A 14,410-nucleotide genomic window follows, 5' to 3' on the forward strand; every position below is an offset into this window, starting at 1 on the left:
GGAACAGCACTGTCCACTAGAAATATAATATGAGCCATATATATAATTTTAAATTCTCCAATAGTCGTATATTTTAAAATGTACAAAGAAACATGTGAAATTAATTTTAAAATAATTTAACCTACATACCTCAAAATTATCATTTTAACATGTAATCAATATAAAAATTATTGAGATATTTCACATTCTTTTTCATTCTAAGTCTTCAAAATCTGGTATGTAATTTGTAATTACAGCATGTCTCAATTTAGACTACTCACATTTCAAGCACTCAATAGCCACCTGGGGCTAGTGGCTACAGTATCGGACAGCACAGAGCTAGAAAGTTACTTATTGTGAGGCAAACTCAGCCTCTCCAAACTTCCACTCATGAACTCTGGTTATGCCCCATGGAGTGAGCGAGTACAGCTACATCTCTTTCAGGGGCCTTGGCTTCTTCAATATTATGAAATATATGTCGAGAACTGAAGTAACTGGCCCAAGGTCGTCCATTAAGTCAACGGTAAAGCCAGGATGAGCACTCAGATGTTCTAACTCTTATGCTATGCTCTTCCCATAACGCCACGCTACTCTTTCTCACAAGGCAGACTCCAAATATTTTACATTCGAAAATACCCTTGTGCTTCCGTTTTCAAGGCAAACACTTTTAGTATTCCTCATATGTGGCTCTCAGACCTTCTGGTTGCCTAACACCTCACTTTACATATGGCAAGTACTCTATAAATGGTTTTTAATCAAATGAGTTTGTGTAGTTTGTATAAACAGTACCCATACAAATGATGATTCAGTTGTCTTTGTATAGTTATTCAAACATTTTAGTACGTACACCATGTAAAGCATTGTGTCAGATGATCATAAAGGAAAAATGAACCTTGAGATGACCTACCTAGCCTTCACGACATCTGGCAATTGCTGAATCACTTTTTAATGTTCTTAAACTACCTAGTACAGGACATCATATAGTCTTTTTCTGGGAATCAGTGTTAAACATATTGGCCTTTGTTACCCAGAATATATCCTTCTGGAGAATTAAGGCAATCTTTTCTCATTTCTCTGTATCTGAACTTTCTCCTATTTCCCCTAATTTATCATAGATTACTATTACTGATTCTGAGATATCATCCTCGAGTTCCTTCAGCACGTTGAAAATTAATTTGTTTGGGCCTTTTAAGTGAACGTTTTCTTACTTGCTTCTTCCCTATTGAAGTTTGTGTACCAGTGATCCTCAAAGTGTGGCTCCTGTGGAATATTGAGACCCTTTCAGGAAAACAATTACAAGTATTTGTTGTTAGTAATAAAATTCAAACTTTTAAGTAAAAATTAATATTTTTAAAAACTTGTATCTGCAACTAGAAACTTGACAGCTTCCCAATATTTAAAGACTTTTCCATTAAGCTCAGGGTAATACTAACAAATGTGATTTTTTTTTACAGTTTTTATACAGTTGTATAATGAAATATGTCAACATTTGGAAGATTTACACAGTCAATGAACCAAAATTTTCCAAATAACCCGTGTGTGATGTTATAAAATCATGCATGGGTAGAAAATCCATTCAAAGAACAAGATAAACCAACTCAATGAACCCAAGATAAAACAGAATACAAAAAGTTCATTGAGGATTTCCAATTCCACATTGCAACTGACCTTTAAGAAATTACAACTTGATGAGTTTGGCAGAATCAAATAATATTATCTACAATTATCTGAAAAGGCTGTTAAAACACATCCCTATTCTAACTGCATATCTGTGCAACACCATATTTTCTGCATATACTGCAACCAAAACAACATGTCACAACAGATTAAATCCAGAAGTATATATGAAAATTCACTGTTTTCTATTAAGCCAAGTGTTAAAGAGATATGAAAAAATGTTAAAAAACCACTCAAATCACTAAAGTTTCTGTTTTGGAAAGTATAGTTTTTTGTTTATTAAAAATGTTATTTATGTTATACCCTTTCCAGTTTGAAGACTATACTCTTTCAAGAAAATGAAAGGTCTCATTAAGTTGTCACAGGAAGTAACATATATAATGCAGTAGTTCATGGTTTAGGCTTGGCAATCAGATTGACATGGGTTTAAGTTCTGGCTCTACCACTTATTAGTTTTTCTATGTTCAACAATTATTCCACCTTTCTATGCCTCAATTCCTCATGTATCAGATGGATATTGTACTTCCTACCTTATGAGAATTAAATGGCAACATTTGTTAAACTCTTAAATCCAGAATTATCATTGCTGCTACAAGAATGTTTATTACCTTTTGAGAATAATGTGGTGCTAATATAACAATAACAATAGAAGGTATTCTAAAATATCGAATTTCTCTTCTTTCATCAGAAAGTCATTTCTCCAAATATAATACCAGTTCAGTTTTTCTCCATACTCACCTCAGTGATTTCTCATAACATATTTCTTGGTACTAGCAGTACTAAACATTGTATCTTTTTTCTATTATAAAATTGACAAGCATGCATTGCGCTTACATGAAAGGTTGATTTTCGTATGGCATATCTCTAATAACATTGCATTTGAGCCCGATTGCAAAGGCTGAATCAAAAAGTTAACATGAGCAGGTAAGCAAAGCAATTACCAGGCACTGACTTTGAGAATGAGCTTGGCAATTACCTAGTGATGTTTGTTATGTTTCGAAATTGCTTTTACTGCAGGCACACAACTTAATGAACCCAATCGGAAAACTTTTCTTTAACAATGCATACCTCACCTTGGACATTATAAATCACAGAGCATTTGAAATGTCTTTTTACATATTAAGTCTGTATAAAACACTGTAATAGAAAATCCTCATAATCATCATGGTTGGATATATGATAATGCTAATTCTTTACTCAATGTAATTGACAAACAGCAGAAACTTCTTCATGAGTATCTGAGGGAGCTGTATGAATGTACTTGGATTAATGTCTTATTAAGTTTCCCTGTAGCTAATTATAATCAAATGCATTTTGCTTTTCAAAGCTTCATCCTCTTTTGACTTTAAAGTCATCATTAAAATTGGACATTTATTAATCATAAAGTTTGCTGACTCTTTTCTGTCATCTCTATTTTCCTATTGCCCATGCACTGATTTTTATTTTAAATTTCAGATATCATACTCTTTGTTATAAAATTTCCATCTCATTCTTTTTTATAATTTCTGTTTCTCTGCTGATAAATTCTATGTTTTCATTCAATTCAAGTGTATTTACCTTCATCTCATGAAGTATTATTATAATAAGTACTTTTGCGTTTGATAATTCCACATCTAGGTTATCTCAAGACCTATATCTCTTGTCTTTTTCTTTGTGAATTAGTCACTTTTCCTGGTTCTTCCTAGTTAAGTAATTTTGGATACAGGGTTGTATCAATTCTGGATCTTGTTAAAATTTTCTGGGAAATATTTGGGTTTTTTGTTTGTTTTTTCCTTTAAGCAGGCAATCAACCCAGTCAGTCTCAGGCTTCAAGTTCTATCTCATCTTCTCTGAGTGGTGGGTATAATCCATTTCATTTTCTAGGACTTTGCTATGCTTGAGTCCGTCCTGTGCATGCCTGCTCATGAGTGAGCCCAGGATTTGGAGAAGTTTATACACAGAATTAGAGGATCCCTCTTGCCAGCTCTTTCCTCTTCATTCTCACCAACCCCCTCTTCTCTGGCCCACAGGGGACTCTTTTCCTGGTTCTTCTGGCCAGAAAGCTGGACTTCTCTCAGGGTTTCAGTTATACATGGTCTCTACTGCTGTGTAGCTCCACAAGTGGGGCCCATCCTTGGGGCAAAGCCATAAGTAAAAAGAGAAAAAAATGGGGAACATCTTCATACGTTTTTTCAAGTTTTGACTCTCCTTCATGATCTTCCTGCTTCTGTTTACATTTCAGAGTTCTTAGGCACTTGCTTTTTGTATTTGGTCCAGAGATTTTTAGTTGTCATCAGCAAAAGAGCCTGGCTTGAGTGACTTTATTCCACTTTGGCTAGAATCAGAGTTCCCCTGCCTACTTCATGTTTTATCTTCTACCGCTCTCCCCTGTCACTTAACTGTGTTCTAGCCTTTCTCTTCTTACGGTTTACTAAATGGCCAAGTTTATTCCTATATCAAACCATTGCACTTGCTCTCTCCTCTGTGTAAAATCTGTTTCCCCATTCTAAAATGTAAATGCTGTGACCTTTTCTGACTTCTGCATTACTGTAATTCCAACTGGACATGATAGGTAGGCAACAATATACTTGCTGGGTGGCTGGTTGGCCTGCTTAACTGAGAACCAATTGCTTAAAACTGGATATTCTAGTTCAAGCAAAAATAAAGTACAAGTTTATTCAATGAATTTAACTAAACTAGCAAAGAAAAGAGCTCTCATGCTGTCTTAATATAAACATATGTGCCAACATTTTATCAACTTACCTGTCAAGAACTTTGCAAGGCACATAGAGTTGTTTGTTTTCTCTTTTATGGCTAGAACAATTGTTAAATACTTCTCTTTGCTTTCCATTTTGCAGGACTTATACCTTGTACTAAAGTTTGCTTTTCTTCTGTCAGTAATAACGAATACCGATATTACTTCATTACCCATTAATTGTTTAGGCTTTTGTTTTTTTGTTAGCTGTGTAAATTTGACTGTTTAAGAAGTAGCAGACTGCCCTGGGTTCAAATCCAGTTCCCTGCTTACTAGTTGTTGAGACGCGGGTAATTTAAGAACTCTTGCAGTTTTTGTGCATTAGATAAAATCACCTACGTTGAAGGAGGTGGGTAAAGCATGTGAAATGTCTATCACAGAGTCTAGCACAAACTGCAGGCTCAAAAATAATAATTTTATTATTGTTCTATCCCTCTAGTATTGAGTTAGTTTGAGCTCTCCCCATGCTTCTTTTCTTACTCCAGCTTTCTCTGTGTGCTCCTTTATTTTTATCTCTAGGTAGCTGAATGATCACAGAATTTTTATGAATCTTAATTATGGGTCTTCAGGTTTTCTAGCATAGAACTGTATTTAATTTTCTTGAGAAAGATTCAAGTTGCTTGAGGTTTTCAAACACCTCCTATCCAAGATTTTACCTCAGTAAATCATGTTCATGGTGTTTTTTTTATAGAAACAATGGCTTCAGTCTTCTCCAAGGACAGCTAAACACACGGTGTCACTGAGTCTAGCAAAAGGGAAATTTTACCTTATGCCTACTCTTTTACTATAGACTAACGTTATTTTACCTTTCATTAATTTAATATATAGTAATATTAATCCTAAGAAGCTCATGCATTATTCCTATGAATTGTGATGACTGTACACAGTAAACAAAGTATTAGCTAATTAATTACTTAAAGAATAGAGTTCCCTTGTTGAGAATTAACAATGTAAAATGTTAGACTTTCTTGCCAATGATATCTTTAAGGAAATATTGAATAAAACTGAAAAGTTTGCTAATTTTCACATCTATTTGTGAAATTTAAGTACATTTCTCTTCCTCATACATAAGAATTGGAAAATTAAGAGATCTTTAATTTAAAAAAAGATGATTAAAATTGAAGAGAAGCATAAACATGACTCTAATTTGCTAATATTTCCTCCAATTTGCATGTTACAAAGTGTTCTAATGTCAGTTAATTGAATTAGTTAGCTGTCTACAAGTTTTACTAAGTAGACAGTATTGTCATATTTAAGAGAGCATTTTACAGATTATATTTTTGGTAAGTGTCACAATAAGTACAGGTCACATCTAACTGTGAATACTAAATAAAAAAAAACAATTAATTTTTTTCTAAGTGTCAGGTATCCCAAGAAGAGTAAACAGTAAAAACATGGCTTATTTCTTTAAAAATTAGATGTGAGTTTCACTTATCAACATTTAAAGGAGCAATCACAATACTATTGGAAAATACTTTCAAATTCCAATGAGGTAGGTTCAGGAGACACTCCCAGTAACCCTTAGGCCAAGAACAAAAGAGATATACAATATTTGTTTCTAAATTTACATGACAATTTTTGTCACATTAGGGAAATCCAGTGAGCTACCTTAAATTCTTCCTAAAGCCAAGTAAAATTATAAAAAAAAAAGCTTCATTAAACTTAGAGAATAAAAACAAAATGCAAGATTGCCAAGGAAAATGACTAAAGTTAAGAACTAAAGGAAAAGCTAATAGTTAACATTTCTTTCAAAATTTCATGCCCAATTATATGTACCTGCCCTGATGGGAGGAAGAAACTGATTACTAGTAAATATCAATTAATAATGTCCTGATATATAGTTGTACTTTCTTATATCAAATTAATTCAATTGTACTATTTTCCTTTGATCACATAGTTGAACGTTTTAGATTTTAAAACGAGGTAGAAGAGAGGAGTCCCTCTTCGGAAAAAATATTTCTTTTACTATTTAGATATTGGTACTTTTCCAGAGATTTTTGCTTATGAGTTAAGAATTAAAACATATAGCAGTAAGCCATAAATTTCACCCCCTCTTGTTTTTCAAGTAACTCAAAATTTATTACTTGTTTCCCATTAATAAATCATAAATGATGTTTCCTTTCAGCTTTACAGAAATATTTAAGGTTATAACGGAACTTTAACTTCTACTGAAAAGCAATATCAAGTATTTTCAAAACACAAATACATAGTAAGATTATAATAAAAACTAAAAAATGAACTTAACTGAGACTGAGGAGGAACGGACTGTTTATATAGATTTCACCAACCCATTTAGAAAAATGATTTAGAACATTGTGACTATTTTGAGTGATATTCTTAATAATTCCTCCTAGATAGTCCCAATAATAATCTTAAAAAGTCAGAAATTAATAAAGAGTTGTAAAAGGTGAGAATAAAATTTTATAGAGGATAATATGTTTCTTGCTGATTGAAAAGATGAAAGAATTCAAGCAACACTGTTTCAGGGGCCTGTTTAATTCTCACCTGCCCAGTGAGGCCTATTCGAACTACCCTACTCAACACTGCAATTTCTCGACTTTGCAAACTTGATCTTCCTTACCCTCTTCCACATTTTCTCCTCCATAGCACGTATTACCTTATGTATGTATGCTTATTATCATCTATTATCCCTCACTAGAATGTAAGCTCCTTGAGGGCAAGGATCTGTCATTCACCCAGTTGTATCCTAAGCATCCAGAACAGAGCCTGACATATATCAATAACTATTGGATGATGTGTAATTTGGTTTCTTTATTGTATTGTGTTGTTGACAGATGTCACTTTTTCTTTTGCTTCATTCTTAACTCTCTGTTGGTTGCTCAAGAAATCCTTCCCTGATCCTTCCAAAGCATTAGTCAGATATAATTAATTATGCTATGGCAACAAACTGTTCCAGAATCTGTGTAAATTAATATAATTGTTTCTTGCTCATGCTCAAGTCTAACACATTCAATGTGCGAGAAGGAAGAATTTGAGGGACTATGCTCCACATACACCCAGGCTGACAGGGCTGTATCATCTAGAACATGTCGAGTCTTTAGTTACTCCAGTAGGGAAAAACAGAAGCTAGGAGGATTGTACAAGGAATTTTTAGTGCCTTTACTTGAAAATGCCACATAATTTTCACTGCTATTTCATCGGAATAAACTAGTTATAGTGGCCCCATTTAACCTCAAGGGGGTGGAAATTTAAAGGAGCATATGGAATGTTTGGTGACAATTACTGTAACATATGCATAATTCACAGCATGTATCAGTTTATAATAATTTTAATAAAGCCTATTTCCTTTACTAGAGTGGAAACACCTCAAAGGCAAGAGAAGTGTCTGTTTTGGTCATTAATATATTCCAAGCATCTGTTATATATAGCAGGGACTTGAGAAATACTTATTGAATAAAAAGTTTAAAACCAATTATTCAAAATAGTTATCTTTTTTAATTTTTTAGCGAATAAGTGCTCCCCGTAGGAAAGCATTTCTATTTTTAGGTTCATCAGCAGCCAAATGGAATTTGATATAAACATTTCCAATACACCGACTTTGGTTAAATGCACATCTTTGAAAGTAACTCATTAATGGACACATCAAGATGCTAACAATAAATTCATTAATATCCAAGATTCATTACTGTATGTCGAAGGTCATCCAGGGTGAACATTTTCATTACAATAAACTGTGAAATTCCAGTGAAGTTTGCCTGAATCAAACTATTTTAATATCTAAAGGCAAAGTCTAGCACTCTCAAAAATCTAATTCTCTTCCCCCTACCCCACAACACACTTATAAACTGCCCATTAGGGCAATTTAATGGTAAAAGAAAATAGAAACTGAAAGAGGATTTGTAAACATGGGATATCATTTGGACAACTGTAGAGAGTAGGCAGAAAATCCTAAAGGTGCGCATAAGTAAAAGCCAATAAATGATAGGCTACAGAGAGCCATGCTTAAATATTTTAAGAATTTTCACCATGGTGAACAGATTTCACAAACTGAAACACAAGGCCGTGACTACAAGTCTTGCTCCATTCCACACAAAATCTAACCATTTTAAGGACAGATGAAAATTCACATGCAACAGAGGAGATATAACTTATTTTTAATTAAAAAAAATATAAATCCTTGTTAAACACTTCATTTAAAAATATGCTTTATTTTAAAATGTTAATGCTCAAAGATGGCAGTTGACTTCACTCATATATGTAAAAATATTCTTAAAATATCAATACATTGTTTTATAAGTTATGTACTGCCCTCCAGCTAAACTGTCACCAAAATTCTCAAATAACTGTCAAGAGTTGTATGTTCTAAGCCCACCGTTATATTAAACATGGTAAGTTCCAGAGCTAAAGGTAAAACATTCATGAAATATTGCTTTTTATGTGATGGAAATCACGTAAGCACAAATTTAAAGACAACTAAGTGATAAACCAGCAGTAGGTTTTTGTTTTGTTTTGTAGATGTTAAACTTACTCTAAACTAAGCAACTGTTTGGGAATTATAAAATCTCATCCTTCTTTTACAACCTATGAGGGAAATAAAAAGGTGAAATTAACTACTAATAGTGTTTCACACATTGTTTAACTAACATATAATTCCAAAATGCAAATGTTTAAAATGCTGTTCGAAGAGAAATATCTACAATGTTATGCTTTCCTATGCTAAGTAAATGTAATTGTTTTATTTACTTAGACATATATTATCTTGATGCCAACAGTATTTAAACATTCATGATTAACCCACTTAATTGCAAAGGCCTATAAATAACTACAGTCTGCATCTGTAGCATTATGAAGAAATCAAATCACTGTCCATTTTCTGATGTAACTGAACATTCTACAACTCCATGAAATACTAACCTTAAAAGCTTTGAGAGTATGCATAGTGCAAATTTCATTTTTCAAAAAAATATATACATGAATACACAGAAAAAAATGATTGTATGATCACTAAAGTATTAAGAAGGGCTGTTTCCAGGTGATGGGATTATGAGTGATTATTTTGTTATGGGAAAGTATTCTCAAAATAACTTAAGAACTGAAGGTTTTATCACCATGAAACTATTTCGTCCTTTCCTGTCTTCACATGACAAACTTTTAAAGTTACCAATCAATGTGAATTTGTCAGTGTGGCTACCTACATTCTGATATACTTCTAAGAAAAAGCTCTTAAAAGATGGAAAGATAGCAAGATCATGGCCATAAAATAATAAATTTGCTATAAAATTGAAAACTGGTAAGCAATTTAATCATTAGGCTTCCTATAGCTATATAATCCAATAAGAAAATCAGTCCCTAGCATCTCTTTAAAAGTTTTAAAATATTTTTCTCTATTATTTTTTTTGCTAGTTTTTAGTTTTTTTGCTACCAGTTTGGACTGAATATTATTTTTTCCTTTCATAAACATTTCTCTCTGCACTAGTAAGAACACTGTTACTCAAAACTTATACTTAAGCCACTTAAGACTAAGTTTTAGATGTGTGGTTAATTATCTGGAAATAAAAGAACAAAAAAGTTTCACGTTAGCAGCATATTAGCTAGATTTAAGGGTCTTGATTTTTTTGTATGTCTTCAGAAGCCTGCATGATTAACACTGGTGATTTTTAAATCTCACTGGAAATGGTGATGGCATTCACTTATCCAAGCTTGCTCAAATTAAAATGTAGTAAGAACATGAATAAAAACAAAACTGCCAGTAAATTCCTATTTTTCAGAAATCACCAAGATCGTATAAATCAAAATAATTTTAAACTCCAGTAGTTTTCAACCACAATTAAAAACTTTTCACACTTCTTTATGTTATTATAGTATTCACATTTACTTTTAAAGTCACATGAAGAAAATGTAAACTTGAAATAACATTAAATTCCACCGTTATATAAATGGTCTGCTTTATTTTTAAAACATTTGTACAGCTACACTTTCACTTATTATCTTCCTATGCTTTGTGGAAAGGATATGCCTTAGTCTTTAAGCTTTTAATATTAGAAATAACAAGGTTGAATTCAAGTATACAAAGTCCTTTAAACTATTCCGAAATATCAAAATTTAAATGGCACAAGTCACAATGAGTATACGAAGCTTCTCATATGTTGACAGGAGACTACAGAATCATAAAGAATTGAAAGGCCACAAAATTGAAATCTGAAGTACCAAATCCTTTCTGGTGAGTCATCTTTAGACATTTGGGTTAGTTAAAAAAAAATGCACAATTTTTCAAGAATCTAGAATGCTATGTAATATGCCTGGAACAATTTATTAAGCATTGGTTAAAGCCCTAAAGAGTGCCTTTCTCAAACGTGAGCAGACTGATACTCTATTCCCAAGCTGATAAAGGCCCACGTTTTTATAATTGTAGGCTTTGAAGGACAGCAGGAAAAAAAAAAAAAGCATAGACAACATTAAAATATTTGGCTGCCCATTAAACTTTCAGCAAATTTAAACAATTTAAATGATAAATACTCTCATTTAATAAAACACCCACACAATGACAAGAATGAGACTTTAATCAGTTTTAAGTGGAGTTTATAACACTAAGAGATAAAGGGTTGTTAACAAACACAATAACAAATGGACATCTGATTGGTATGAGGCATTATCCTGTACACATATTTTTTTTGTGTATCCTCAGTGCATAGCATTTACACACAGAGCCACTGCTGCACAGCACAAGAGTATCTGAAGAGGCTGAATCAGAGTAAGGCTGTTTAACAGACTGAAATTTTTTAGTATATATATTCTATATGAAAACAGATTGAACTTTTGAACTGGCAGGGTAGAAGGCAACTCTGCCAAACACTGCAGTTAAAGCCCCCACTTTAGTGCACAGTTCCACCCCTTCCATCTGCATGCATGACACATTAACAGTATTTAAAGGTAAACGAGGCACTTTGTGGCAACCACAGCCATCGTTATGAACATATTGCACAAATTTTCTAGAACTAAACAAGTAACTTGTACCCTACTTTTATTTTTTAAAGCTGAAACATTTGATGCTGCCGGTAAACTCCACTTAAGTTTATAACCTGTGCCACAGCAAAGAATGGTGATGCTATTTATTCAACTACCCTTTAATAATTATGGCAAAAAATGTTCAAGAGGAGCTACAGAGGACTTGGGATGGTACAGGGCCCAATTGTAAGCTTTCTTAAAAGTGATGCCTTCAAGTAACTTCAGACATGTAAGCGGCTGCACATCCAAAAAGTCTAAGAAAACATTCCAGAAACTCAGAGATTACCTACAGGATGCATTTCAGGCTAATTATGAATACTGTCATAAATAAAGTTTTAATTAGGACTCGAAAACTTTCAGTCATAGCAATTCTTGTCAAATTCTATGGGGATGGTAACTGAAATAAAGGATAGTAGTATGTATAATATATATTTATATATATAATATATATATATAATGCCATTTTTCCATTTCCAATGACTACACCATAAAATGTAAGCAAGGCTTCTCAAAAATATTGTAACATTCAAAATCAAAACCCTCATTCAGACCTTCACATTCCAAAGGAAAAATAACAGTGCAAAAGCCCATTATAATGTCATTATTTATGACCTGGCCCTCCATGTTACATATTGGAACAATACAAGTTATGTTTTAATATACTGTGCCCAAAACTGTAACAAATGACTATTAATAACTATCTTTGCTACGTGAATAGTTGATTTTAATTTTAGTCAACAAATTTCAGCTTTTATGAAAGACAAGGTGGCATATAAATTTCAATGGTGAGATCTTAGGAATAGTTGTCTTTAATCTTACCAATTTATGAGCAGTCAGTCAATTCTCTATATGTCAATGCTTAAATATAAATGTGTAAATCCTAAGAGCGTTGTTAAAAATTTAAAAATTTTATTTGTTGAATGAAACTGACAAGGCGTGGAAAACATGTCAACATTATTTACTAAGAATATTTCAGATGAAGTTGTGCCTAACCTATTTACCACCACTCTTTAAATGCTGCTTTAATAGGTCCTATGCAATATGTATTTGTAAATTAACTAGGTCAGACCACAGCTAGTGAACAATTTCAGCACCAATAAGTTATTGAAAATTAGATTTTACACCATTAAGAAACAAATTGGCCAGAGAGTCAAATGTTTCAAGGTCAAGGTATAATTTGCAAGACACCAAATTTCTGGGAAAAAAAATTCTTTTTAATAATATCTTCACATTAGCTTTACAATAGTAGTTGTACTCTGCTTAAAATCATATGCAGTCTGGGCATATCAAATATATGATATTTAAGAAGTGAAACTGAAGCCCTAGTCTTAACTCTAGTACTATAAAGAAATAATTCAACACTGCACATTAAAAAAAAATCTATTCTTTCAATAGCAAATTGATAAAAGCATTATGTGGGACAATTTCTACTGAAAAAGTAAATGCCTTATTATTTGTGCAGTGTTGAAAATTGACTGCAAGTCTAATTTCCTTTTTAACACAAATAATGTCCTTTTAAATATAAACATTATATGTATTCGGTATTCAAGTAAAATTCCCTAACAGTTAATGACATTTAAAAAATGTGCAAAACTGCAAAACTCATTGTAATAGAATGTGTAAGGTCAAAAGGGTGGAACGGCTGACAGCTATTGGATTGAGTAAGTGCATCATAAATCTTTAAAGAAAAAGAACTGCTTACTGTAGAATCTCAAATTGAAATTTCCTGTGCAGCATTACAAAATATTTTATATTTAATGAGAAAAAAAAGAAGCTTGTAGGCAGCACATGAAGCATCCACAGCAGGTATATGATTGAAAACTAATAAAATATGTGTAAGTTCTTGACTGATGTAGGTACTAATAGCATCTGACTTTTAGCACTGGCCTTGATTACAAAGGAGATGGAGCAGTCATTACAATTGAGAAAACATATTTAATAAATCATTGTCAATTTTTATAATATTTCAAGCCCATTCTTTGTTGATAGCCTCCACATTTATATGGTTAAGTCATTGTTGCTGTGTTTCTTATCTATGACCACATTATTTTATATCCCTTCATTTGTGGATTCTTAAGATGTTGTGGAAGGTTCATTCCTGTACCCCAATACAGATTCACTCCCTCTAGCTGCCTTTTCTAGCACCAATATGCTTAAAAAAAAAAAAATGCACAAACAACAAGCAGTGACAGCGGCCAATTCCTCAATATCCAGATTAATAACTGTAGCATGCTAAAGAAAGGTGCATGTAAATAGCTGGAGATGGTATATGGTCCAGAGTCCAGCATAAAATATATTCCTTTCTGAGCATTCCCTCCATTCCCCTAACCCGAATACATGCATTAGAATGTAGCGAAACCCTTTAGAAACTCCTCCAGCCAACTGCAAACTTATCTGTTGCCACAAGTGCAAAGGGGTAGGATGTGAACCTGTATATCATCACAAAGGTCTTTAGCCACTTCAGTTGGTGACAGAACACAAAATGAGAAATTCCTACGTATACACATCAGTCTGTCTCCACTTTTTATAAAACTGGAATAAAATGGGAAAGTGCCATCTTTATTTATCCTAATTGAATTTTAAATGTCTTTTTGACACAAAAAGGTATATACATAACACAGCTACACAACCTTTTTTCAACTGGACAACAAGTGTCAAAACCCTGTGGATGTATAGGGTAAAACAAGATTGGTCAGGAAAAGAGAATTGTTCCTATAACTGGTAATCTGACACAATGTCCTATTGCCATTAAAAAAAAAAGGTCCATTTTCAGTTTATTCAAGTTTGTTTTCATGGTATTTTATCCCTCTTGATAGAAAAAAAAAAATTCAGACTTTTGTAATTTGTGTATGCTGATCTTCATCAAAAGGTTCATTCTCTGGATCAGAGTCAGTGGTGTCAGAATATCTATAATGATCAGGTTCATTGTCACTAACATCTGGTGTTACAGAAGTTGAACTGCTAGCCTCTGGATTTGATGGCTCTTCTACTGTTTTTGTGAAGTACAGCTTTACCTATAGAAAAAAAAAAAAGAAAGTTTAAATGGAAAATCCA

General features: G+C 32.8%; 1 protein-coding gene across 2 annotated transcripts in view; it reads right to left on the minus strand.

Annotated features, from left to right (window-relative positions):
• Positions 1-10,893: 10,893 nt before the first annotated feature.
• PTEN (phosphatase and tensin homolog) overlaps positions 10,894-14,410 on the minus strand; it is a 79,399-nt gene continuing 75,882 nt past the window's right edge. For both annotated transcript variants that reach the window (XM_039871794.1, XM_039871793.1), the window contains one exon: positions 10,894-14,370. In XM_039871794.1, the coding sequence (XP_039727728.1) occupies positions 14,185-14,370 (186 nt within the window). In that variant the 3' untranslated portion in view covers positions 10,894-14,184. The remainder of the gene's footprint in view (positions 14,371-14,410) is intronic.

The sequence above is a fragment of the Pteropus medius genome, unplaced genomic scaffold (assembly GCF_902729225.1).
Source record: "Pteropus medius unplaced genomic scaffold, Ma_sr-lr_union100, whole genome shotgun sequence".
NCBI classification, from domain to species: Eukaryota; Metazoa; Chordata; class Mammalia; order Chiroptera; family Pteropodidae; genus Pteropus; species Pteropus medius.